Source organism: Heptranchias perlo, chromosome 41 (genome assembly GCF_035084215.1).
Source record: "Heptranchias perlo isolate sHepPer1 chromosome 41, sHepPer1.hap1, whole genome shotgun sequence".
NCBI classification, from domain to species: domain Eukaryota; kingdom Metazoa; phylum Chordata; class Chondrichthyes; order Hexanchiformes; family Hexanchidae; genus Heptranchias; species Heptranchias perlo.
This window is the reverse complement of record NC_090365.1, coordinates 11,879,120-11,906,857: the sequence shown is the minus strand read 5'-3', so window position 1 is coordinate 11,906,857 and position 27,738 is coordinate 11,879,120. Positions and strand designations below refer to the sequence as shown.

At 39.1% G+C, this 27,738-nt stretch overlaps 1 protein-coding gene across 8 annotated transcripts in view; it reads right to left on the bottom strand.

The window, feature by feature from the left end:
- The window catches only part of LOC137306054 (ryanodine receptor 1-like), a 332,570-nt gene extending 307,762 nt beyond the window's left edge, over positions 1-24,808 (bottom strand). For all 8 annotated transcript variants that reach the window (XM_067975094.1, XM_067975097.1, XM_067975096.1 and 5 more), the window contains exons 1-13: positions 24,624-24,808; positions 20,710-20,926; positions 19,793-19,897; positions 18,810-18,913; positions 18,631-18,714; positions 15,324-15,483; positions 14,377-14,524; positions 12,600-12,805; positions 11,192-11,366; positions 10,679-10,887; positions 9,086-9,447; positions 7,870-7,996; positions 3,270-3,430 (exon numbers count right to left, since the gene is read on the bottom strand). In XM_067975094.1, the coding sequence (XP_067831195.1) occupies positions 3,270-3,430; positions 7,870-7,996; positions 9,086-9,447; positions 10,679-10,887; positions 11,192-11,366; positions 12,600-12,805; positions 14,377-14,524; positions 15,324-15,483; positions 18,631-18,714; positions 18,810-18,913; positions 19,793-19,897; positions 20,710-20,926; positions 24,624-24,778 (2,213 nt within the window). In that variant the 5' untranslated portion in view covers positions 24,779-24,808. The remainder of the gene's footprint in view (positions 1-3,269; positions 3,431-7,869; positions 7,997-9,085; positions 9,448-10,678; positions 10,888-11,191; positions 11,367-12,599; positions 12,806-14,376; positions 14,525-15,323; positions 15,484-18,630; positions 18,715-18,809; positions 18,914-19,792; positions 19,898-20,709; positions 20,927-24,623) is intronic.
- Positions 24,809-27,738: the final 2,930 nt, after the last annotated feature.

The following is a 27,738-nucleotide window of genomic DNA, read 5'->3' as shown; positions in this document are numbered from 1 at the left end:
TATGAATGCCAATTAGTACACCTTCATTAAAATTGCAGGCACAGAATGCCATACAAATGGGGTACGGTAGTGTCCTGGTTATGGATTCGCAACCCAGTGGGAACAAGTTCAAATCCCAATAAATTTTATGGACTAGTACTAGAAAAATAACAGAAAGCTGCCAGATTGTTGGACAACCCTAACTTCACTTCAGGGAAGGGAACCTGCCATCCCTATCTAGTCTGGCCTACATGTGGCTCCAGTCCATTCTATGTGGTTGACTCAATGAGCTCAGGGAAACTAGGGATGGACAATAAATTCTGACTTGTCAGTGTGGCCATCTCGAAGAACCAACAGTAATTTCTAAGCTTTGATTTCTCAAACATAATTGTTTGATGCTGGAATCCTGTGGTCGAGGACCTTTTCTCATACAATATCAACAGGTACAACAATTGCTGAATCAATTATCAATATGGTGAGTCACTGGTAATGTAACATTATAACTGATACAAAGTTCCAGTAATAGCTTCTAACTTTCTGTGATGGAAAATAGTGAGAATTTATAAGCTCAGTGGCAGAATTTTAGCTATATTAACACCCAGCTGAAACTCCATTAGAACCCTGCCTTTTTTCTAAATTAGAAGGGGGAGCTAACTCCTGTGCAGCAGATGCTGCAGAACATACATTCAGTGAAGTGAAGCTTTTCTGAAGGGTTAGGAGCTACTTTGAGAAAGGATGCACGAGGGTAGTTGCTGATCACATGGTTCTATTTGGTGTTTTTCTCTTATCTTTTTTCTATGGTGGGGAAGCTGACTTCTGCAGAACAGGAGTTACGTAGTGAGATATTACTCCTGAGAGTTTGGATTGAAAGTTTGGGCTGAAAAAGAGTTGCTGTAACTTCCTTCTGTACTTTGATTTTTCTTCTTCACAAGTAGGCTGCCCTCTCCCTGGACTTACACTAGAAGTGCATTAGAAGGCCAGTACATTTTTGGGGCCTAGCACTTTTAAAGTGAATCAGACCAGCAGAGGAAGAGGATGTCAATTTAAATTTGTATAAAGCAAATTTAAAATAGATCCTAAAAAATGACTTTGTTTGAAAGGTGATAAAACCTTTGGAATCATCTACCAGTTAAGGTAGTGGAATCAAACACATCAGTGGATTTCAAGGTGTAGCTGGATGGTAAGCTGGGTGAGCTGAAATATCACAGAAATAAAATTGATGAGCCTAATTAGCTCTTTTCATCCATGACTGTTTCTATGTTCTTAAGCAGGTACAAACAAGCTCACCAAGGAAGCATGGATCTAGTGTCAAGGTACTGCAGGGCAAGCACTGTTTTTCATTTGATCTATACTGGCATTGGAATGCTAAATGTTCTCAATGGACTCAAGTTGGCAAAATGCTCCATGTTCAAGCACCGATGATGAGCACAAGTGCAAAAGACTAATAGTAGAAAGCATCGGAGTTAAATTTCAAAAACTATTACTATCGTCAGAATGTTTTATCAGGCTGGTGAAAAATGATACTTTCAAATCCCAGGAAATATAAAATGTACATTAATTTTTCACTTTAATGTGTAAGAATTAAGCCACCAACTATCTATCCGACATTCATATTCCTCAAAGGCACTCTTACGTTCCCAGGTAAGCTGATGGATGGGCTGAAACTACTTCAACGACAAAAACACTTGTTTTTTGGTCAGCCGGGTATCTTACCTGTGCAGAAACCCATCCTCAAACCAAGCTACTGCAAAACCTATACTGGTAGAATTTTTTTGTTTGATAGAGTGCACATTCACTTCCCATCAGGATTAACCCCACTTACCTAAGTACAGGGAATTTAAGTACAGTTTTGTAGAGCCAGATTGTAGGATCCCCCAAGCTATACGTAGGGCTATTGTTGGAGTTTAACCAACTAAAACATTGCAGCTTACCAGCACAAAACACAGTAAAACTTTCTGCCAATTGAGCAAGTAGGACTACCCTAAACATGACTGCAATGGATTGCAGAGTTATCACGAGCTCAGACCAGTCACAGGTCCCTCAGGATCTATTTGTGAGCTAGACTGGTTGATCAATAATCAACATTGCTCTGGAGTACTGTGGATCTACCTGGTTCAGCTATTATTACAGAGTTTGCTAGAGATGGTTGACTTGGTTTGACACTTCCATCATCAGCTTGAAGCCACTTTGATTCCACAGAGACACAACTCATCTCCTCTTCAAGGAGGACAGCCACAAGTTGGTTGTTAGACAATTTACAAGTACTGGTTTGAACTCTTGCTAGGTGGATAGTAGGTACCAGGAGCTCATAAGTGGCATGGTGAGCAACACCATTCACCATAATAGCTATTTAAATAGTGCTTTAAGGTACACTAATTTAAATTGTCATAAACCCATGAGATTGTCTTCAGGAATAATATGAAAAGTAGTTTTCAATTTGTAAATAATGCACAATATTATGACATAAAATATAGTATGTGCTATCCCCTGTAAAATAAACCTAGTAACTTTGCAACATGTATTACATGATCAACACAGAACACTTCAATAAAGGCAGTTTACCATAAGTAACTATCTGCCTTGACACATTGCTGGTAGAAAACTTGCCAAAAAATGTCTGTTTCCCAACCAGGAGCTGCACTTATATACATTATATAGGCTTCAAGGTTGGAGTTAAGATAAGGTTGATAAACTTAAATTTTGCTCAAATGGTTTACAATGTTGTTCAATATCATTCTAATGGTTTATCATCACCCAGATCTTTGATGCCATCATTATCTCAAATATAATTCTATTTTTCTTAAGTATTTTTAACAAATTAGGTCAGATAATCCTTTATGGAGATAATATTTTTCAAAGTTTATTTTTTTTCCAAACTGGCTGAAAAAGCTAACAGGTAAATATTTTTTCATATCTTGATTTATTCAGACATTGATTTGACATAATTTACCTGACCAGATCTCATCACAAGTTATGTTATATAATTTGCATTACTAATTAGAATTAATCCAATGAGGCTGCTATTTCAAGTGAAATGAATCAATGGACTAAGTATAATGCAAATGAAGCAATACTACAGGAAACAATTATAGATTTAAATCTTGAAATAACATAGTTTTATGCTCGTCATAAAGTGATTTTTTTTTAAAAAACTGATTCTTGAGTTGGGTTGGGAGGGAAAGAGTTCAGAATTTATGTCTAGATCATAATCTGTCTGCAAGAAATGAATAGGAAAGTGTTTGGTGAATTGGAATAAGCTGGTTTTTAAAGTTGACTATGAACTCAGATACCTGTCATGAACTTTTCCTTGGTCATCTCCCACCGAGACAGTGACTGTGCGAACTTTGGATAGATCAAAGTTGCTGTCGTATTGATGAAAATCTGGGGTCACCCAGCCAACCCACACTCCGCTTGGCTCCTGCCCAGCAAATATCCTCACAGAATAGTAATACTGCCAGAAGAAAACACCAAAATTAGAAACTAGAAATACTAGATCATTAGGATTCGTCATTGATTTTTGTTATACTGTGGGTGAGGTCTATCGTTGCATTGTACTGTCTACAGTGGTGTATTGGTTGATGTACTGGACTGGTAACTCAGAGGTTGTGTGTTCACATCTCATCATAGAGAGTTGTGAAACTGAATTCAATAAATCGTGCAATTTGTGAGCTAGCACCAGGAAAAACTGGTTCACTAATGTCCACAGAAGGGAACTTACCACCCTTATGTGGAGTGGCCTACACGTGACTCCAGCTCCTTAAACCTCTGCAGTGGCAAGTTGGTGGGAGACAGCTCGCCACCACTTTCTTAGGGCAACTAGGGATGGGAAATAAATGCAGTCCACTTCCTGAACTGAACCCCCAAACAAACACTCGGATTGGAGAACGGCTGGAAGTGCCATTCTCCAGGGGTCACTGCTGGGTCCATTTGTGTTCTCAATATTTAGGTGACTTTCACTTTGGTATAGGGAACACAATGGACCATAATTTGCTGTGGCAGGACATTTAACTGCGTCTGCCGTTAGTTAGACTTGCCCTTGCATGTTTAGGTTTTAAATTTTTTGCGTGGTAAGTTGCTGAAAGTGCGAGCTGATAACAGCGCAGTGAGGGAAACAGGGCGTCTGGGACCTGAGTGAAAAGAGCAAGCAACTGGGTATCTCCTTAACCAATCAGGTTGAAGGATTGTGAAATTACCAGCACAAGGGCTGAGAAGCAAATGTAAATTAGAGTGGGTGAATTCAATGTCAAATCAGATAGATAAAGAGAAATAAAGAGGGAAAGAAAGACTAGATTGAGAGAGAAAAAAGAGAAAGGAAAAGTAAAAAAAAAAATTTAAATTATAACTTATACATTTTTAAAATCTCCAACAATTAAAATCTGAAGGAATGAGGCTCCACACTTGTAATAGTTAATTTTCAGTGCCAGAGGTGTTGTTTGGCAGTAATTAACACTGATCACGTCCTTAAAAGGGTACTTAGACTGAAATGGGCAAGACTAGACTTTCTATGGCGAATTTAGTTCTTATCTATCGCACAAATACAGGAACTTCACGTCGTTCAATGGTGCGGCAGACAGCGAGATGCCGTTCTCGCGAAGCTAATGGTGGAGCACCGCAACTCAGGCAGCAACTTTTGGATTTTTGAGATTAACGGCGCATATGCCCTCACTTGAAGTTGCACATTTGCACATAAATAACGGCGAGCATCATTAGCCTCACCGTTATTTTGACAGCAAATTATGGCGCAATATCCAAATGTGCTGGTGATGCAATCGAGGAGGTTTGGCAAATAGCGAGGTGGACTGTAAAAGGCTTCAGGAGGACATAGATAGATTAATGGAATAGGTGGTCAGGTCTAGATGCAATTTAATATGAAGTCGTTATGTTTTTGGAAGAAACATAGGAACAGGAGTCGGCCATTTACCCCCTCAAGCATGTTCCACCATTCAATGAAATCATGGCTGATCTGTGACCTAACTCCATATACCCACCTTAGCCTCATATTCTTCCTAACTTCACTCCTGAAAGTTCTGGCTCTAATTTTTAGGCTATGTCCCCTAGTCCTGGACTCCCCAACCAGCAGAAATAGTTTCTCTCCATCTATCCTATCAGTTCCCCTTAATATCTTGAAAACTTCAATCAAATCGCCCCTTAATATTCTAAATTCCAAGGAATACGACCCTAGTTTGATAATCTCTCCTCATAATTTAACCCTTGGAGTCCAGGTATCATTTTAATAAATCTACACTACACTCCCTCAAAGGCCAATATATCATTCCTAAATTGCGGTATCCAGGACTGAACACAGTACTCCAGGTGTGGTCTAACTAGGGCTTTTTATGACTGTAGCATAACTTCTACGTCCTTGTATTCTAGTCCTATAGATATAAAGACCAGCATTCCATTAGCCTTTTTAATTATTTTCTGTACCTGTCCATGATATTTTAATGATCTATGTATTATGGACCCCAGAGTCTCTTTGGAACTCCACTGTTTTAAGCTTTTCACCATTTAGAAAGTACTCTGATCTTTCCTTTTTAGGTCCAAAGTGGATGACCTCACACTTGCCTACAATGAAATCCATTTGCCACAGTTTGGCCCATTCACTTAATCTATTAACATCGCTCTGTAATTTTATGCTTCCATCTACACTGTTTACAATGCTGCCTATCTCTGTCATCCACAAACTTGGATATGTGGCTCTCTATCCAGTCATCTAAGTCGTTAATAAATACAGTGAATAGTTGAGGCCCCAACACATATCCCTATGGGACACCACTGGTCACATCCTGCCAATTTGAGTGCCTGCCCATTATCCCTACTCTCTGTCACCTGCCGCTCAGCCAATTTCCTAACCAGATCAATAATTTGCCCTTAATTCCAAGAACTTCAACTTTAGCTAACAATCTCTTATGAGGGATTTTATCAAATATCTTCTGGAAGTCCATATAAACAACATCCATAGACAATCCCCTGTCCACTACTTTAGTCACCTCTTCAAAAAATTCAATCAGGTTCATCACACATGACCTACCCTTTACAAATTCATGCTGGCTCTCTCTGATCAGCTGAAAACTTTCAAGGTGTTCAGTCACTCTATCCTTGATTATAGACTCTAGTAATTTCACCAACAGATGTTAGGCTAACTGGTCTATAATTGCCTGGTTTACCTCTGTCATCTTTCTTAAATAGTGGAGTTACATGTGCAATTTTCCAATCTAAAGGAACGGTTCCTGATTCGAGAGAACTTTGGAAGATTATAGTTAGGACTTCTACAGTGTTTTCACCTACTTCCTTTAAAATCCTGGGATGGAAATCATCTGGTCCTGGGGATCTGTCACTCTTTAGTGCCATTATTTTCTTCATTACTGTTAATTTGCTTACATTAATTATGATGAATCCCCATCCCTGATTCAAAATTAGTTTCCGGGGAGTGTCCGGCCTGCTATCCTCGTCCTCTACTGTAAATACCGACACAAAGTAATTATTTAACATGTCCGCCATTTCCTTATTTTCATTTAGAATATCACCGTTATCAGTTTTTAAGGGGCCCATGTTGCTCTTGACCACCCTCTTTTTCCTAATATAATTGTAAAAAATGTGTTGATTTTGATATCCCTTGCAAGTTTCTTTTCATACTCCCTTTATGTAGCTCTTGCTATCTGTTTTGACACCTTTTGCTGTTCGTTGTATCTCTCCCAGTTGCCGGGATCTGTGCTATTTTATCCGTGCTTTTTCTTTTAGTTTTATGTTAATCCCTTACCTCTTTTGTCATCCATGGCTGTTTTTTTTTGGCAAGCAGTGCTCTTGCCCCATAGGGATATAAACTGGTTCTGTATCGCATTAAATTCTTTTAAATAAGGATTGAGAGTATATACTCAATAGAAAGATGCTGAAGGTTGTAGAGGAACAGAAAGACCTAGGGGTGCAAATGCATAATTCCTTGAAAGCACAAGTGGAAGTGGATAAAGCAATTTTAAAAATGTGAACAGCATTTGGGGATTTATAAGTACAGATATAAGGTACAAGAACAAAGAGGTAATGATAAATTTATATAAGCCTATAGTTAGACCCAGGTAAAGTACTTTGTGCAGTTTTGGAATCCCTGTTATAGAAAGAACATTTTAGCCAGAGAGAGCCGACAGCATTGATTCATCAAGATGACACCAGGAATTTGAAACTTCAGTCTTAGGAGTAACTCGAGATACTGCAGCAGAGAAGTCTGAGGAGATTTAATGGTTTTTTAAAAAATTATGAACGGTCTTGATAGGGTGAATAAGCAGAAACTATTTCTTCTGGTTCAGGAGTTAGTAACAAGGGGTCATTAATGTAAAATTGTCACTAATAAAATGTGGTGAGAGGTTGGAAGTAATTTCTTCATGCAGAGAGTTGTTCGCATAGGCAATTGTTGAGGCAGAAAGCACTGCATCTTTTAATGAGAAAGTGGATAAATATTTGAAGCAGAGGAAGATACAGAGCAATGGAGAGCAGTTTTGGATTGCTCCCGTAAAGAGCTGGCATAGTCATGATGGGCCGAATGGTCTCCTTCTATGCTGTAAACATCTATGGTGTTAGCTTTCGCATGTTGTTTTGAGAGCAGGTGAAGAAGTCCAAAATGTTTGTCAGCTCAAAAGGTACATGTCGAAAAAAAATGTTTAATCATCTGACCTCAAACTGTGTAATAGGACTTCTTATAGTGTTGCAAATTTAGATAGCTCAACCATATTCGCAAGTAAATAACAAAATATTTGCTGCCTCATAAATAATATTCACAAGTGCTTTGTGACTTTAGGAACTTTCATCTCCAGTCAATAGCTTCTACTGGAATGAGTTTAGTTGTTTCTGTTATTCATAACACTGTAATTCTTTTACTGTTTCCAGTTGATTATTTACCGTTGTTGTGTTCAAAACAATCTCTGGGTCATCCCTGTCATCTGGCACAACATCCTCTATCAGGCGGGGGACAGTCGGGATAACTGGTGGTGAAGCAATAAAGGCAGGTTTCTTTTTGAATAAGAACCTAAAATGCAGCAAAAGTAAATAAATAACATGGACCATGCCTTCAAACATTAAATTGTAAATAGTAGGGATATGGCAATCAACACTGATAAAGTTAAAGACAAGTTCTTTCTTTCTTCCTAAATAGGTTCATCAAATCAGAAACTTAGTATCAGAACCCAACATCCCTTAAAAGGGAAGGATAATATGGAGAAGTACTTTGTGTTCAAAAATATCAAGAATTTTGTGTGACTCTTTAAAAATCTAGTTTTTCTCGTCTGTAAGGAGATGTGTGAGGTCAAGTCTCCCTTCCTGCTAGGCCATTCTGTGATGTCACCAACAGGGAGCAGCCACATGTGTTCTGGAGCTGAAATGTAGACTGTGATTTGAAATGGTCCAAACAGGAAGGGAATGGTGGTCTTATACGTGTTCTGCAGCGCAGAGAGCTGATATTTTTTTTAAAATGACAAATTTTTTCGGTGTATCTTTTATCTTTATAAAATGGGGCAACATTTCCCTTTCAGTGCTGAACATTTTGTTATCAGGCATAGTTGGTATATTATGTTTCTAGTAAAAACAATGTACATAGATAAAATAGATCGTGGAAATGCAGTGGATGTGGTATATGGATTTTCAAAAACTACTTGATAAAGTACCACATAAGAGACTTCTAGCAAAGATAATTACATATGGAATTAAGGGGAATGTAGCCACATGGATAGAGAAATGGCTGAAAGGTAGAAAGCAAAGGGGAGGGATAAAGGGAAGTTTCTCAGACTGGAAAAATGTGGCATTCCACAGGGGTCTGTGTTGGGCCATTTTTATTTATTGTACACAAATATATGGACTTAGGATTTGAGGCCACAATATTGAAATTTGCTAATGACATCAAATTAGGAAAGGGGTATGACAAATTGTAACAAGGATTTTGAAAGACATGTGTTTATCTTCTGGAATCATATTTTACTGATCTAAAGATAACCTAAAACTCCTTCTTTGGCTCCAGCAACCACACAACAAAAAATGCAGCTGACAACTGGTACTGGTTTCATAGCTCCAGTTTGTTCATTTCAGCAACCCTCTCTATCAATAGAACCTCAAAATTACTAACCTAGTTTTGGATTTACTTTTCTCAGAGGAGGAATCTTTGTCATTCTCTGTCTTGACCAGTTCCTTGGGTGCTTCCTTGGACCCCTCTTTGTCATTGGCAGGTGTTTCAGTTTGAGTCCGGCTGGCTGACTTTTTAAGAACTTCAAACTCTGAATCCACATCAATATCTTCTACTTCTTCTTCTGGGATTGTCATTCTAGTCAATGATGTTGTTCCAGGGGTGCATTTGAATGTGTCATGGAACTCAACAGGCATGCTGAGTCGGAAGAATAGCATATCAGTATTGCTGTTCTGAGACCCAAAGGTTTTATGAAAAACTTTCAAGCAAGGAGGACTGTCAATTGTTCCATCACACCTTGTAACCTGCATAAATACAGATAAAATGCACAGGATATATCATTTCACAACTAAAATCAAAGAAGTCAAAATAACAATGCAGTATAACTAATCTTCTGATATAATGAATTCTAATTAACAAGATTGATAATTGCTGAGGACAATTTTCCAAACAGCACGCTGGTTTTCAAAACCAACTTCACTTTCAACTAATGGCTGTTACACAGAGCTTAAGCATCAGCTCCGATTACACTGACTAGTCAGAACTATCGTGATTTCACATACATATTGTCATACTAATTACACAAAAAGGTGCATGGAATCATAAAGTTAAATATACACTAATTCAAACACAGATAGATGCCAGAGAAAGGCTGAAAGTACTAACACATAGAAATTAAACACGGAGACAAGCTGTTTGGTCCAACCAGTCTGTGTTGGTGTTTATCCTCCACATAAGCACTATTCCTAATCCTGTATGCCCGCCATTTTCCCGTATCCCTTTATCCCCCTTTCTTTCAAACATCTAACTAACCTATTAAATATGTTGGCATGCCCTCCGCTTCAGTTGGTAACTCCAATAATGCATTCCACTGCCTCACAACCCTCTGTAAAAAGATTTCTCCTGCCATCTGTCCCAAATCTCTTACATGTAATCATATATCGAGGTCCACTCATTCCAGGCCTCTCAATCACTGGAAACGGTCTGTTTCTATCAACTCTGCCTCATCCCTTCATAGCTTTAAATACCTGTACCAAATCACCCCCTGTTCTAATGAAAACAGCTCCAATTTTTCAAACCTTCCTTAATATCAGGCAGGTTCATAGAGAAATAAGAACAGAAAATGCTGGAAACACTCAGTAGGTCAGGCAGCATCTATGGAGAGAGAAACAGAGTTAACATTTCAGGTTGATGACCTTTCTTCAGAATTCATCAACCTGAAATGCTAACTCTGTTTCTCACTCCACAGATGCTGCCTGACCTGCTGAACGTTTCCAGCATTTTCTGTTTTTATTGCAGATTTCCAACATTCATAGTATTTTGCTTCAGCTTCACAGAGAATCTGCGCTGTACCCTTTATATTGTGTCGACATTTTTCCTAAAGTGTAGAGCCCAAAACTGCACACGGTACTCCAATTATAGTCTACGGTTTTATAATGATTCACAATTATATCTCAATTATTGTACATGGTTGAAACATAACACTAATAAACAACATCACTCATACACTTGATTATTTCATAATCCAAACCTTACCTCAACGTGACTGTGGTCTGTGGGAACAGGAACAAACTGAGGCAAACTTTTGCTGAACCACATTGTGATGGCTCGTTTCATATTTACAGCAAAGGGCTCAAAGCCTTCCTGCAAACCACATATGGTGAAATATCTCAGGCTGCTAACGTCTTGGCCCAGGTTAATGCGTCCGACCTGAGAATGGCCCAGGCTGCACACAGGGACGAACCCTGAAAAAGCATATTACGTCAAATACAACTTGAACATGAAATGGGAGCAAACTGGGGTCTTTGACATATCCTTAACAGGCACCAACAAATCTTGGTAGTTTTGATGGTAGTTGGTGCTTAAATGTGACTACAGTCCTCAAAGGATTAATACTAGTAGCCAATGTTTTTACTTTGAAGTAAATAGACCACAATTTTGTACATGGAGAATATTAGTCTTGGTATTATTAGAGAAATTATCTAACAAATTCATCACCTCTACAATAAATCCTTTTCTACATCTTTCCAAATCCCTGCAAGAACTTACCATCGCCTACTTCGATGTCCTTGAAAGCCAACTCAGAGCCAGAGTCTCTGATGAGCATCTCTCCATTAAGTGTGAACATGAAATTCATTTCATTTAAGTCAATCATACAACCAACCACATCACCTGACTGCCAGGTACGGCCAAATGGCTCGCTCCCTACGTGCCAGCGCTGACCCTGCAATATAAAGGATAGACAAAGGACCAAAGATAATAATAGGTGATAATTAGGAGTTTATGACCAGCATGAATCTCATTGGTTGTGTAGTTTTGACAAACTAGCAACTGATTAAACAAACCAAAAATTACAAAATTAAAACAGAACAGTTTTTGGCAGGCCGTGATTTACAGAATGCATTTCCATCACAATGCTACCCTTTGTTAATTGTATTCATGTGATTTATATCAATTAGTGTTAATTGTATTGATTTATATTAATTAGTGTTAATTGTATTCAGGTGGTGTGTATCAATTGGGAACGCTCTTGTATCCATTTATAAGAGAGCTGATCTAGGGTGTGGTGGTGGTAAAAATGTGGATCTCTGTGAATAAAGGCTTGAAACAACTGAAGACTAGATTCTAGTATTATATCCTTCACCACCTGGCTATCCAGTTTGTAACACCTTTGACAGTGTCTGAAAGTAATTTTACATAGGTTACATAGAAACAGGCCATTCAGTTCAACTGGTCTATGTCGGCGTTTATGCTCCTCATGCGCCTCCTCCCATCCCTCTTCATCTAACTCTGTCAGCATATCTTGCTATTCCTGTATCCTTCATGTACTTATCCAGCTTTCTCTTAAAAGCATCTATGCTATTCACCTGAACTATTCCTTATGGTAGCGAGTTCCACATTCTTACCACTCTTTAGGTAATGAAGTTTCTCCTGAATTCCCTATTGAATTTATTGGTGACTATCTTATATTTATGTCACCTGTGAAAGCAGCAGGTGATCTCTGGTTATGCAGCTATACACAGGAAATGGAAAACTCAATCTTTGGCCATATGCTTAACAAATACGTATTAAAAGCACTTAAATCAATCAATTAATTAGTGGTGAACTCTCCACTCTAGATCACATATCTGTGTGACTTTGTTTTATACATTATTAAAAAATTGGTTCAGTCTCTTTAATTCAAGGATAGGCTGGTGGGGTTTATGGTGGGGGGTGAAATCAGGCAGGGTTCGCACTCGATCACTATCTAATGATCCTTGCTGAAGAATGTATATCTATGAACTCTGGATATCAGGCTTGGCTGTAATGCATCCATGGCCTAAAAGCCTATCATCACTCACTGTCTATACACAGGAAGAACAAGATTAGAGCGGGTTTTCACTATCGTAGAACCATACCCCAGTGTGAATGGCTAATTTCAAGAGTTGGGGAGAAAACTGGAAAAAGTACAACAAACCTTAAATCCATTAAACACGAAGGCAAGGTCATCAGCACCCAATTCCACATCAGGCCTGCAGTCAGGTCGTGCCCATCCTACCCTCATTTCTCCTACAGTCACAGCTTCAAACTCAAAGTACCACTTCCCACTCTTCACTGCATATGACTTCTCAGCACGGAACAGCCGCACCTTTTCTCTGCGGCCTTTACCTGTGGTGTGGGCAGCTAGCACAACAAAACACAACAAGTCATTCAAGATAGGATTTTAAGCATCCTAACATTTTTAACAGAGCAAAAAAACATGAAACAAGATGTTAATTATTTAATGGCGTATGACATATACACTCCTGAAGTATGTGCACCTCTCAACTTCCACTGCATTTATTGGATGGGAGGGTGGAGAAGGAAGTTTACAGAAATCTACATCTTTTTTATTTTTAGATGGCTTATGCCAAGTTTGAAACTTCTGTACCCTGGCAGAAGTATTCAACATAGCACTCGCCGGACAGGTTCGGTTTAAATACTGACTTTAATGTTTGTAGAAATTACCTCAACATGTTCATTATACAAGTGCAATAGATACAAAATTGGCAACTGCACATTTTGAATAGGTAAGTAACTATCAAGTCTGCTGATCTGCAGTTTTCACAGAAACATGGAGAGAATTATGGAATGTGATCTCAAGACACCAATAAATATCTGAATACCATGCAATAAAAACAATCTGATTTAGACAGTAACTGTAAAATAGTGGCCCTGATAATTACATATCTGGTGTACTTAAAATTCAGCGGGAATTTGATTTTGGGCCATAAGTAGAAGTTACTTTGGGGCTGCCAGTGGGAGTGAAATTAATAAAGGGAAGACATTTACCATCTCTCCCTAATTCTACCACTCAATGCTTTTGTCAGTGCTCTTCAAAGTTTAAATTTTATCCTTACTTCATATAACTAATTCAGAGTTTTGGCTGCGAGTAGTGAACTCAATTTTTGTATTTCTCCCCTGCCGCCTTGTGCTAAGTTGCTCTTCAACAAGAAGTCAACATCTTCAAGGTTTTTTTTGAATACATTCTAGCATGGGAGCAAGACTGAGTAGTGGTTAAAAAAGGAACAAAAAAGTTTGTTGCTAATTTCTACAGGTTTATTTAGTACTACGTTTTTACTAAAATTATTTGAATGCGGAAATCACATCCCTTAGTGAGTACAAATAGTGCATAACAATCAACAAAAATTAGAATGTCATTTGAGTACTGCTAATTTATTTTTTGATAATGTATTACAATATTTCCCTAATCACTCCAGCCATTACCAATCCATTTTTCATGCAAGATGATTATCTCATAAGAACATAAGAAATAGGAGCAGGAGTAGGCCAAAGGGCCCCTCGAGCCTGCTCCACTATTCAATCAGATCATGGCTGATCATCGACCTCAACTCCACTTTCCTGCCCGATCCCCATATCCCTTGATTTCCCGGAGTTCAAAAATCTGTATCTCAGCCTTGAATATACTCAGCATCCACAGCCCTCTGCGGTAGAAATTCCAAAGATTTACAACCCTGAGTGAAGAAATTCCTTCTCATCTCAGTCTTAAATAGCTGACCCCTTATCCTGCGACTACAACCCCTAGTTTTAGACTCTCCAGCCAGGGAAAACAACCTGTCATTGACCCTGTCAAGCCCCCTCAGAATCTTATATGTTTCAATGAGAGCACCTTTCATTCTTCTAAACTCCAGAGGGTATAGGCCCACCACCCGTCATCTCCCTGTATGATTATTTCAGATTGTAAAGTTACATACTGGCTTCTTGATCTGGCGGCTCAATGTTGTAGCCATAACCAATCAGGGTGCGGACAGCCTCACACAGGCTGTCTCTGTTTGTTTTCTTAGTGCGTTCATCCAAGAGGTTGTATGGTACAAGGCGGGGATTTCTCTTGTTCATAATATCCTGTAAGCAAATAAGGAACAAAAACATCTCTCTGAAAAAATAGGAAGTTTATTATATTTGAAATTCAATTTGATTTGTAAATTGGATAGCAGTGGGGTTGCTGAACACCACAGTGCTCTAGAATAGTATTGTTTCATGTCCAGACCCTGAATTAGAAACCAGTGAAGATAAAAGGCATCTCTATTACTTTTCCAGTGATTAAGTCTTCCGGGTAAAATAACATCAGGCTGCCAGTCCAATTGCCACTGAAGTGCCTTAAGATTCTGAAGTGTAAACATTCTGGCCTGGAAATTGGGCTGCATAGCACCTGAAAAACGGGGGGGGGGGGGGGGGCTACCCGGCCTAAGTCCCCAAAATGGCAGGCAAAAGGCGCACGCACACTTCCGATTATTAGTGCGCCACCCGCCATATTGGGTGAGGACAAACAAGAGGCATCCTTTACCCATGACTGAAGCAGGCATTGGTCCCTTTGCATATGCAAATAAGTGGCCTAACGTCTGCCTGAGATCTCCGCTGCAAAATTGGATTGCCCTGAAGCAGCCAGTGCCATCGCGGGCTGCACTCAGGGAAACCGACTCTGCAGAACGTCTGCAACAAAAAAGGTAAGTTAATTACCTGAATATGGAGCCGGGAGGAGCAGGAGTGCTCCAGTGTAATTAAAGTATACATAACACCTTTGAGATTCCAGGAAATGGGATGTGAGAATATATCCTAAGTATACTGGTGTAATCAACCATATTGGTTATCCATGCGCTCTCAAAATCTCAAGGAAATTTCTAGATCCTTTGCAGCCTCTTACTTGCAAAATACTGTATGTCCACCCTTGACGGATGCGATCCCTTGCCCAGACGTTATGACCATTTTCAGCCAATTTGTCCACTAGAGTATTTTGCGCTGGAGTCAGTTTGACGTGAGAAAGGTCAAGTGGAGCAGGCTTGTATCCACTTGACATTTGGTACCTGTGATAAAAGTGGAAGAGTTCTCATCAAAAAATGACCTGAGGCTATAAGGTACAGTCCAATTAGCGAAGTTCATGTACTAACACTTAGCTCACTTGTACTATAATTCCTGTGTGTGCTATTTTTACAGACATTAACCCGTTTGTTTTAAATGGGTTTACAACTGCATAAAAATAGCACCAACAAGAGCTAGTACAAGTGGGTTGAGTGTTTATACATGAACCTCATTGATTGACAGTTCTACCCTATCAAATCCACATTCTTAGCTGGAGTAATTTACACAGGTTCAGTCTAGATGTGGAAAGTGAGTATAGTGCATAATTGTTTCTTGATAATATTTTAATGATCAATATGAAGGCCGTTGTAGCTGAGGTATATATCATAAGTGTACATGACTACATAATCAAAAAGCCACAAACTTACCATAGTGGTGGGTTCATAATTAGTGTAGTTAGCACAATTTTACAAATACAATGTGAGCATAAATAATCATATTTTTACACTGCGAGTCAAAAACAAAAAGCAAATTGCAAATACCATTAATCATACATGCCAAAAGCTGACACTTAACATTAAAGTACGTGTCAGCGCTTCAGTTGGAAAATCAGCTTTTTTCCACTGAAATTGGAAGTTATCAGTATGAACCAGTTAGATCGGTTGGAGGGCAAGGCAAAAACCTGTTAGAACCAATCAATTAGATGTTACTTTCCACAATTGTTGGTTGCACAACTGTAAAGCAGAAAAGTTTAAAGAGAAACTGATGGGTTTAAGTATCTCGCATACAGGATATGTTTAAATAACATTTCTCCCCATAGATGTTATATACAACATACTGCAAAAGTGCAGCTTCAAAAAACTTTTTATTTTCCTTAAAGGAATTTTCTGCAGCACACTCCGTTTTTATCTAATGTAAAGATTTACTGGCCAAGAATTTCCTCAGAGCTGCTCCCCACTCTGCAACTATAACTTCACCAGAAGTGCAACGGTGTTTCTGCCACACTTCTGGCGAAATTATGGCGGTGGAATGGAAACAGCTCCAAGGAAATTCCTAGCCATTTTCTTAAAAACTAGTTGCTGCCACTTTTTTGAACTGAGAAGAGTATTGACTTGTGAAACTGTACTAAGTAGTTTTATTTGAGTATTCCTGTGACTTCACTTGTGGAATGGCTACGATGTGGAACTAAAATAGGGAGTAGGATTAGACTGGCAATAAGTTTCACTTCATTTAACAAAATACATTGAGATTCCCATATTTAAGATTTGACTACACTGTATTACTACGATGTGTGCTGCAGACTGTTGGCCTGTTTGTGAGTGAGTCGTAGCGCCTGGTTATGTTCAGTATCTTTGAAAGCTGTTTTCAGCTTGTTTCAATGTGCCTAGTGAGGTTCCTTTGATACAATGCAGAAACTGGGACAGAATCCACGCCATCCATGTTACAGCATGGGGAAATGTGGGTCGTGACATTAATGATCAGTAACAGTATAATAAATCTAAAACCCTGGGCTGGAGGCACTCAGCCGGGTCAACGACAGCACAAAATTCACCTCCCAGTGCCAGTTCCTTCAAACTGTTTGATTCACATTAGTTTTCTTTTAATGACTGCAGCATGTAATGATTTTTATTTCCAATGCAAGAAAACAAACTTATTTGAAGGCCAGAAATTATTATTAGTGACAAGAGTGCATGAATGCTCAGAATATCATTTACTATTTCTCCATCTACTATCTTGATGGAAGATATTAAACCATTTATTTTAACTTTAACCTATGAAGTCGTGTTGTCATATTTAAAAGTAACTGTAACCTTTCTGCAAAAAAACAGTTTCGGTGTAAAAGACAGTAAGTCCCATAATACCAGAAAGTGCACCAAATAAAGTGTTGAAAATCAAAAGCTGTAGCGAGGCATGCTTCCAGATCCCTCTTAGCAGATTTTTTAATATAGCTGTTTTCAAAACACTTTTTTTTTAAAGACTTGCTTTGGGCACTTTGCACACGTTAAACATTGTGGCAGGTTTCCAAACCATAGTTTAGAAAATTAGGTAGTCCACCACCTATACCTAAACCAGTAAACTATCACTGTATGTGCTTGCTAGGCAAACTTAGAGAATGGACAGGAATTAATTGGCAGTGAAAGCTGGCCCTAGAAAAGGCAGGTAATCCAGTTAGAATATCTGCTTTTCTGAAGATAATTAGGAAGTAAAGACATTGTTAAGGCTGATCCAATGGAGAGAAATGCTAGCCAGAAGCACATTCGTTATTTAACTGAACTTGCCGGGGAGTGAATTTCCTTAGGGGTTCTCCTGCTTGTCTCGTGTAACTTTGGTGGAAGAGCCATGGAAACCCTGGAGAACTTACACTATTCTTAAAATAATCCTTTATGGAGGTGGAGCTCAGCAATAGTGAAACATTTCTTTAAGATAGGGCTATGACTGAACAGCAATAATAACCCATTACTTGTACTATTAAAGTTTGAACCTGCTTATGTCAGACTTCAACTTATGGTCAATTATATAGTTCAGTAAATTGCAACATTATTTCTTAATTATTGCAGTTATCATAATTGATGCAAGATAAAAAATATAAAATCTCAATAAATTAACCAGGCAGATGCATTGAACTCAAAATAATATGTCCCTATTTTCAGTATTTTAAAGTTACTTTATTATATCTGAATCTTCCCATCAAAAAAGCAGATAGGCAACAGAGGTTCAACTCTACCGGAGGCACTAGCAAACTGCCAGAAGGTGTGCACAAATACCTCATATGTAATAAATTGAATAGCCAGGTGGTGAAGGATAGAATACTAGAGCCTGATCTTCAGTTGCTTCCAAGCCTTTATTCACAGAGATCCACATTACCACTCCACACCCTAGATAAGCTCTCATATATATGGATACAAGAGAGTCCCCAATTGATATGCACCACCTAAATACAACTAGCACTAATTGATATAAATCATATGGATACAATTAACATAATAATCTGAGAGACAATTCTCCACTTGTTCTGGAGAACCTACCAGCTGCTTAGCTGTGCCTCCTAACTGTGGACACATCATGCCACTCCATGGCTCACCATGTTTAATTCAACCCATTTAAATGTAATTTATAAACATTTAACGGTCTATAAAATAAACAAAACCTACGATTTGGCCATTTTTACTTTCTTCAGATTTTCTTCTGCCTTTTCATCAGCCATTCCAACATGGCAACCCAACGCCAACAGAGTTCTGAGGAGAAATGTTTAAAGAAAAAAGTTTTTAACAATGCATCTATTAAGCTGAAACAAGATCATATGCAGTAATCAGACTTGCATGGTACTTACTTCAGAGTTTCACCAGACATTTGTAAGTTGTAGTTTCTCTCAGGTTCAGGCAGTCTATTAAACTCCACAAGGCATGGATGCAGCTTCTTGTTGTCATCTCTAATCTACAGAAAAAAAAAGCAATGATTAGTAGCTATAATCGCCTCCACACTGGAATATTCCTCATGCTTATTCCACATGTACGAAAATAAAAATCTGGAGTATAATCTGGTATATAAAAAAACACCTGATGTACTCCCAATCTTAACTACTGCAAAAGCAATTCAGTGCTGTTTAAGTGTATTATAATAGATTCCTCTACTCTCAGCAAAAATTAGCCTGCTTCACATTGAGTATGGTATAATAATTTCACACGGTTATTAAAAAATCATATCAAATCCTATCAGAATACATGTTTTCATTAATAAGATTTGGGTTCTGATGCTTCCTTTCTTGTGGAAAGCAAAGCTTTTCTATTTACTGTTGGTTAACCTATGTTGTATAACAGGGGGCAGATCAGGAGTTAAATGCATGCTGCAATACTTTTCTTTCAGATCTCCTGAGGCTGGTGCTGTAAATGGGGTCTGTTAAACCTCTATGGTGAGCGGCACAATACATTGGAACTCCAGTGCACAATAGCATGGATTGGTAGAAAGCTTGTTTTCATTCACATGCCTGGGGCGTTTCTGTACCAGACATGCTAGATCAAAATTTAGGGATTCTCCATTATCTCCCACTTCTATTATCCTGATGGCCTCATTGATCATGGCAAATAACAGAGGTTCTACTCTACGAATGTGACATAAAAATCTTCTAAATTAGGCCATATCACCTTAAACTGAACTCAACACTAATTTTCATCAAAAATTTTTGGTTTCAACACCTGAGAAAATACTGTTCTGCTAGTTTTTCTTCCTTCATGAACACTTGCTCAGACATTAACATTTTCATTACATAATTGAGTCTTACTGTTGAGGCAATATAATTAAAAAGACATTTCTTACTGTTCCATATGTCCAACCTAGCTCGATCTTTGTCAAAGACCAAAGTTCATGGATGTTTTCAGCTAATTTCTCTCGTATCCGTTCCAGATGAGGTGGTAGAACAATCTAGATAAAGAAAATAAATGCTTACTGAAACTGAACCTTAATTTTAATGCCATTTAAATCCACAGTTCCTCGATGGAGCTGCGGGAAGTCATGTTTGAAACCTGTAATTTAATTATTTCGTAAAAAATTGTAAACAGACAATTAATTGTGGCAAGGAAAGACTGACTAGCATTTAGCTTTGTAAAACTTGTCAAGGTCACCAGTTTGGAATGATTTATCAACAGCTAAAGGTTTATGGTTTAAGCAACTTTTCTGAACCCAGCAGACAAAAAAACAAGGAAATACAGAAAAGCATTTAATTTAGAAATTTTGGACAGATCTAGCCTCAACTTCTAGGGCTCCTTAGCTAAGAATAAGGCTAATCCCAGGGAGCCCCAAGTAAGGCAAGTACTTTTAAAGGCCTAATGCGAGCAGAAAATAAATAGTTTTCTAAAAGAGAGGTTACAAGAACTTTGCTTCTGGGTAAAAAGTGATTATAAGTGATTCTTAAATTCAAGCTCACTGAAGAAAAAAAAATCATATTTCTTTAACAATATATATTATATATAGTCAACATGAAAATTAAGTTTCTGACAGTATAAATTTGAAATTATAAAACAGAAATTACAAAGTGCTATTACAGGATTTTAAGAGATCTACAGATTTTATTGACTAGCTATGATTGAAGGTATACATGATTATTTTTAAGTTAAAGTCAGCAGCTTCAAGAATAATTAAGTGTTTTTACCAGTGCATGCAAATTCAAAAAGCTGGAGAAAAGATGGGAGGAATGGCATTTGAAAGATTGAAGGGTCAATGGTCAATCCAATTACCTGGGCTGTATCCACAGGATATGGAGCAAATGCAGTATGTGATAGTGACTGTGTGGGGCCCAAGAGATTTCGAATACCATCAAAGTCATGCTTGTACTCCTTAATGGGTTCCATTCTCATTCTTTCCTTTGGCAGTAGTGCTTCGTAACAAGGAGCATAACCAGGAGGAGGCAAGAACTTGAAATCACCATGTCTACCACCCAGTAAAAATCGAACCCTGCAAGCCAGCAAGAAACAAAACACAGAATATGAAAAATCTGCTGCAACAGCCTCAATTGAAACCTATTATTAGATTGATCACATTAGAATAAACTACTGTAATTCATGGTAGTAAACTGCCTGTTGAGCCACGGTATCAAGTTACCAAATATTATGTCTGGCACCTTAAACCTTACAATGAATCATACCTCGTTTCCCATCCTTTGTTTTCTTCCATTTCTCATGACATAAACCACTCTTTCACCAACAGGATGAGAAGATTTATATGAACCAGCCACTAGAAGGAAATGAGACCTTTGCTGGCTTATTCGCCCTCATATTTTATTTCTGTCTAGAAAACAACCTCACCAGACAACCCTGAGGATTTTAGGGGGAAACAAATGTACTAACATTTTATGCCATAGCATTCCACTGAACTAACAGATGACCCCATCTGACCAGTCTTTAGAGATTAAAGGGCTGATTTTAACCCTCCCCACTTTGTGGGAACAGGGCGGGGCTGGTGCTAAAAATGTCATTCGGGCCGTTCCCATTGTATTCCCGAGGCGTTTGCGCCCGCTACCATTTTAACTTCTGGGTTTTGGCAGCGTAATTTTATAGAAGTCGGGGTCCGATAACCCTGACGCAAATTTAACTGACGATAGTGGCATTGACGCTCACTGCTGGGCCCACCAGTGATACCTATCAGCAGGCAGGACTGTGGCCAGATGAGGCCCAGGTAAGTTATAATTTTAATTTTTTTTTATAAGAACGTCTACTTATGAGCCAATCTATCAACTACAAAGAAAAAGCAAAGAACTAGGCATGGACTGTGATCTTTCATAAATTTAACGCAGTATGAAAATTCCATGAATTCCCCAGGATTACTGTAAATGGATTAATGAGCCCAAAGGGATAACAAAAACCATGGTGGAATATAAGAAAAAGGGTCCGTGGCACAACAAGGCTGCATAAAACCCACTTAATGTACTTGAATGTCACATGATACTAACTGCTCCGTGAAGGAGAGTCCAACCTCTCAGAGTTTCAACTGTCTGGCACTGTGAAATGCAGAATATTTTTTGGTAATTTTTTCCAACAATTTTTCTCCTCTCCCCATCTTTCCTTTCCTGAAGGTGTTGACACTTTACTTGGATAAAGTTCTACAGATAACAATCACCCAAAGTAGCCACGACCCAAATGAGAGCTTCGACAGCAACTGTGGCGATGTCTTCATTTGTGCCAGTTGCAACAGAAAATGGATTTTCTCCATGTAAGCGTTGTATCTATTTCCTACATGTACTGATACAATGTGAAGCAATGAGCATTTGTTACACATATTGCACAGCATGACAATCTGTGTGAAACTCATCAGTGTTAGTATATAATGCCTTCAAGCACATCCTTTTATCTGCCACATTTCAAAGAAACTTACTTCAATCATATTGATTTTTGTCCACTACAGTTGATTAAGCTGGTAGAGTATGGTTTACGCTAATTGGATCCATTGATGTCTGCCAACAAAGAAGATCTACTACCATATGAAATCTATATCAACAACAGCTTACATTTATAAAGCGCCTTTAAATTTGTAAACATGCCAAGACACTTCACATAGGAGGAACAGATGCTGAGCAGCAGAAGAGCTAGGGAAAACAACTTAAGGCATTGCTGAAGAGGTGAGTTTTGTGGAAGCTTTTCAAGGTAACTAAGTGGATGGCTTAGACAGAGTTCCAGAAAGAAGGTCCATGACTGAAGGCTTTGCCACTGATGAGAATTTTTAATTCAATGTGATGGGAACATGGGACCAATGGAATTCAGCAAGGATAGGGTGATTGGATTAGCTGGATTTAGTGTGATTGAGAGAGTTTTGGACAAGTTGGAATATATGTAAACCAGTGAAAAAGGCATTGCAGAAGTCAAGCCTAGATGTAACAAAAGCATGGATAAGAATTTCATTGGTGTTGGGAGTGAGGTATGGTTAGGTTCAGCCTTAGTTCCCAGTCCTTTTTCAGGGCCAGGACTCATTAGTATCCCCCAGCGGGTAGAAAATGAGTGCTCCAGCGCAGCCCACCTGCTCCAGGCTGCAATAAGGAGGTCCATGGGACGGAAGGCGATCTTGGGAGGGGGGATCTGGAGTGGCAGCAGCCCAGGCTGGGTTTGTGGAGCCCAGAGCAGCAGTCCTAATCCTCCCGGGCCTACAAAGAAAAACACAAACTTAACTGTCAGCCCCTCTTCGGCTAGACCGCCAGCTGATAGTGGATGGAGCATACGCAGCTCAGGCAGGCATTCCGGCCGCCCAGCGGTAGGACTGGGGGAAGAATCCGGTAGTCACAGCAAGGGCAGGAACAGTGCGGTTAGTCATTCCCTATAGGTTTCGGGAGATTACCGCCCCATTTCCACTGGACAGGAGGTGTCAAAATTCACCCCTCAGACTATGATTTTCTGTCCATTAATTCTAATGGAAGGAAATTCAAAGGCTATTGGCAATTGACTGTGAAATCATTTAAAAGTGGGGTAGAATTTCTGATTTGGGCGCAATTGGGAAATTGCGCCCAAAATTGCGCTGGTTAGGTTGCACTTCAAGTTTCAGCTAAAATGTATTTGCATAATCACAAATTTCAAATCTTCCACAAACCAGCGCAATCGGGCAGCGTAATAGAACGTAATTGTTTTCTTTTTCTTTGCATTAAAAAATATTCATTGATGTATTTAAGAGTGATAACCTGGTGCAGTTTTATTATTACATCTGAAAATGGGTTTATTGCCAAAAATATGCATTTTTAATAAGAATGTCCAGTCCTCCACCTATGAGTAACCTGATTTTAAATCACTGAAAATTACTTTATAAAGCTATACCGAAACATTGACTAGTTTCAATGGTGTACACTCATCAGTTTCTTAGTAAATTAAATATTTTTTGATATGAGAAAACTTTTAAAATGTGCCTACTAGTGCCTGTGCACCTAAGAAAATAAGCACAATTTGAAGAGCCTTTCCAAACCAGCGCAATCGGTGGAATCTCACAATGTCGACATGGGGGCGTGGTCAGTTTTGTTGGCAGGCCTGATCTGGGTGAATTGAATCTTAAACGTAAAAGATCGCAGAAAACCTAATGTAAGTGGTTTTGGGCGTAACTCATATATAAAATTCCATGATCTTTTGAGCTGGTTTGGCTGATTGTGCTAGAATCTGGGCGCAAAACTAGCAAACGCAAGCGGAAACTCTACCCTAGTGTGCATTTTGTTGAACTTCATGGGCTACAGATAGCAACATCGATGAAACTGTAAATAATTTTATGCCCATTAAGAACTGGCCAAACTCATTGCACTAAGGTGGCAGGCAGCAGAAAGAGAAGACTTTCATCCCAGCGGACTGATCTAGATTCAAACTCCAAATGACAGTATTCTAACACAATGCACCACCTAATCCTGAAAACTGTATTTTTAAAAAAAATAGAATTTGAGGTCTACAATAAAGCAAATTATCAAAATTTAGGACTAGTTTCGAAGCAATTTTTTTTGTGAATACTTTTCAAGCAAGAAACTGAAGGCCTCATAATTAAACATGCTGAATGAATTTAAATTTGCAAAAATACTCACATATGGGATTAAAAAAAGCTTTTACTTTACGTGATCTCCCTAAAATCGTTCCAGCTTCTAAACCACAAAATAGGGCAATTTAGTACACATTAGCAGGAATATCTCAGCACTCACCTGATTCCTGCAGAGAAGCTAACCACAGGGAAGAAGAGACCATCAAGGTTAAAGTTCTCAAACATGCCTTGCACAGGATGGCCATTAATCCGGATAGAGATACTGGGGACACTCAAATCAAGGCAGCAGCTAACAACGTCATCAGCAGCAAGCATGTGTGCATCAGGCGAAGCAACTGCCTTGGCAACACGTCCTGTACACAAATAGGAAAAGAAGTCACATTTCCTGATTTCAAAATACCCTATTAGAGTGTTTAATACAATTCTTGTTATCCTGCCACTCTTCTCTGATGTTTATTAAGAAACTACAGTTTAAGGGAAAATTATTTTCTAGGCATACTATATTAGTACTTTCCCATATCAAACAGACTGCATCAGGGGATGTATATTAGTGTTACACATATAGAGCATTCAAACTATTAGATTAAATTTGAGGTTAGGATCAGATCAGCCATGATCTTATTGAATGGCGGAGCAGGCTCGAGGGGCCGATTGGCTCCTATTTCTTAAACTGCATTTGCATTCTGATAACAGAATTGGTCTTAGGATAAAATACAAAAAATAATACTAACTGTCTCTCTCACAGAAGAAAATGCATTTTCTTGTACTGAACTTTATTTACCCTTTAGCCTACTGAACACCCTAAATCTATTTGAATGTCAAGTTCTCCACAGCAGACAATGGATGTTGTGATGCTAGAGCAGGTTGTTATCCTTGGAGAGTAGCTGACCATTCATAAGAAATACAAAGAAGTTACAACATGGAAACAGGCCATTCATACTGCATTGGTATTTATCCTCCATGCAAACAAATAGTCCCAATGACATTTACCTGCCCTGTTCCCATATCCCTTACCCAGATTAGATCTATCTCCCTTTTTGAAAAGGGGTACTACATTTGCCACTCTCCAGTCCTCTGGCACACATCCATATTCAATGCAGCCTTCAAATATAATTTCTAAGATCTTGACAATTTCCTCCCTCATCTCCCTCCCGTTGGGCTCTGGCATTTTATCTTCCTTTAGCCTAACTAACTTATCTAAAATTTCCCTTTTATTCATCATAATATTTCTCATCTCATTTTCAACCGCTTCAGGATTCACCTCCTCTCCGATAGCCTTCTCTTTAGTAAAGACCAATATGAAGTACTTATTAAGCACCTCTGTCATTTTTGATTATCATCTACAAACTGACAATCCTTTCCTCTCAGGGGTCCCACTTTTCAAGAATTCTCTTTTTACTAATATACTTGCAAAATGTTTTGCTGCTCCTTTTGATTTTTTAAAAAATTGTTTGCTCATACTCCTTGTTAGCTTTCCTTATTCTGCTTTTAACCTCTTATTTTCTCAAATTCTCCTTTAGTTTTTTTTCATTATTGTTACTCTTATAGTCCTCATAGGCCCTCTTCAATTTTAGTTGGTTTTATAGAAACATATGATTGCGAGATTGAAAAAAGACCAAGGTCCCTCTAATTCGCCTTCTACCATCCTGGTAGTCATATGACACACTGATAATGGAGCTGTTGACTAATAATGACAATCAATCTCTATCAATTAGTCTGTAACAGACCCAGACAGGAGGCGGAGAAAACTCCCAGTTTCTGAACCATAGGTCAAAAGTCACCTGCTTCTCACAAGCAACACTTTGGGCTATAAATTGGGCCGCGTTGCACCCGTTTTTTTTTTTTACACGTTAGGCCTCCTAAGGTCCCAAAATGGGTCTGGAATGTGCGCACGTGATGTGCGCTGGACTCCATCTTGGTAAAGGCATTTGCGCATGCGCAGATAATGAACGCCGGTACCATGTAAAGTAAGGAGAATATGTGTTGGATCAGTGCATAACGCTGATTTAAAAGGATACTACTTTGACACTCAACGCACCAGCCAACGCACTGTCTTAAACACGAACAGCTGAACATGTTATAGAGGACCACCCACCAACACTATTTAAAGGGACCATGCAGGATTTACAGGTTACTTGATGGATTATTATTGCTTCTTGCTGCTGATGCATTTGTACATGTTTTTGGAGGTCTCCTATACTTGAATACTACAACTAGGAGACATAGCCTAAAATTTAGAGCCAGGACTTGCAGGAATGAAATTAGGAAACACTTCTACACGCAAAGGGTGGTAGGAGTTTGGAATGCTCTTCTGCAAATGGCAGTTGATGCCAGCTCAATTGTTAATTTTAAATCTGAGATTGATAGATTTTTGTTAACCAAGGGTATTAAGGGATATGGGGCTAAGGTGGGTATATGGAATTAGGTCACAGATCAACCATGATCTCACTGAATAGCAGAAATGCCACTGCCACTTGCTGCCTCCTGTTATACGTCCCGTTTTCTTGCAGAAGGTGGCGCATATCAGTGAATGTCCTACAGGATGTTTGGGTGATGATTAGCTGCCAGTATGTGTGACCTTTGAGTTGTGGCTTGCAACAGTGGTAATGTGCGAGGGTGAGCGTAAGCATCTGATTGGAAGAGTTGAGCACTGATTGAAAGAGTTTGTTGGTATGTGGGTGTTGGGGGGTGTAGGGCTTGATGCAGTGGATGCAGCTAGTGGTGCAGTTGGTAGGAGATGCCACTTGACAGTTGACCTCACTCACCTTGACCGCTCATGTCAAAGCATTGAACTTCCTGCACTGCATCCAAGTTCGTGGTGCTATGTGCCTGGCATTGACTTCGTCCCCTACTACCTCTCATTGCTTCTTGAGCACGTCTGGAAGGCCCCCCCCCCCCACCCCCCACGGAGGGCCTCTTGCTCCCCCTTGGATATAGGGTGCCCCTCCTTCTGTCCACCTCTCGCACCGAGGCCTCTAGTGCATCAGCAGAGAACCTCGATGCTCTCTCGCAGGCCTGGTACAAACTCAGATCGGCAGATTGGTGAGGTCTGGCGTGCAGATTAGAGGATGTGGGATTTAGTAGTGCGCGACCTTTAGTCAATGTTTTAACATAACTCATCAGTTTGTAAACATAGGGACGGGACCTGCATCAGTGTTTTACACGTGCAATGTCTGATCTCCGTTCAGACTCTGTGCGGACCCATATCTTATATTTTGCACACAAGAGGGCCCCCCCCTGCTGGTGAGAAGTCATTCAACAGTGCAGCAAGGCCT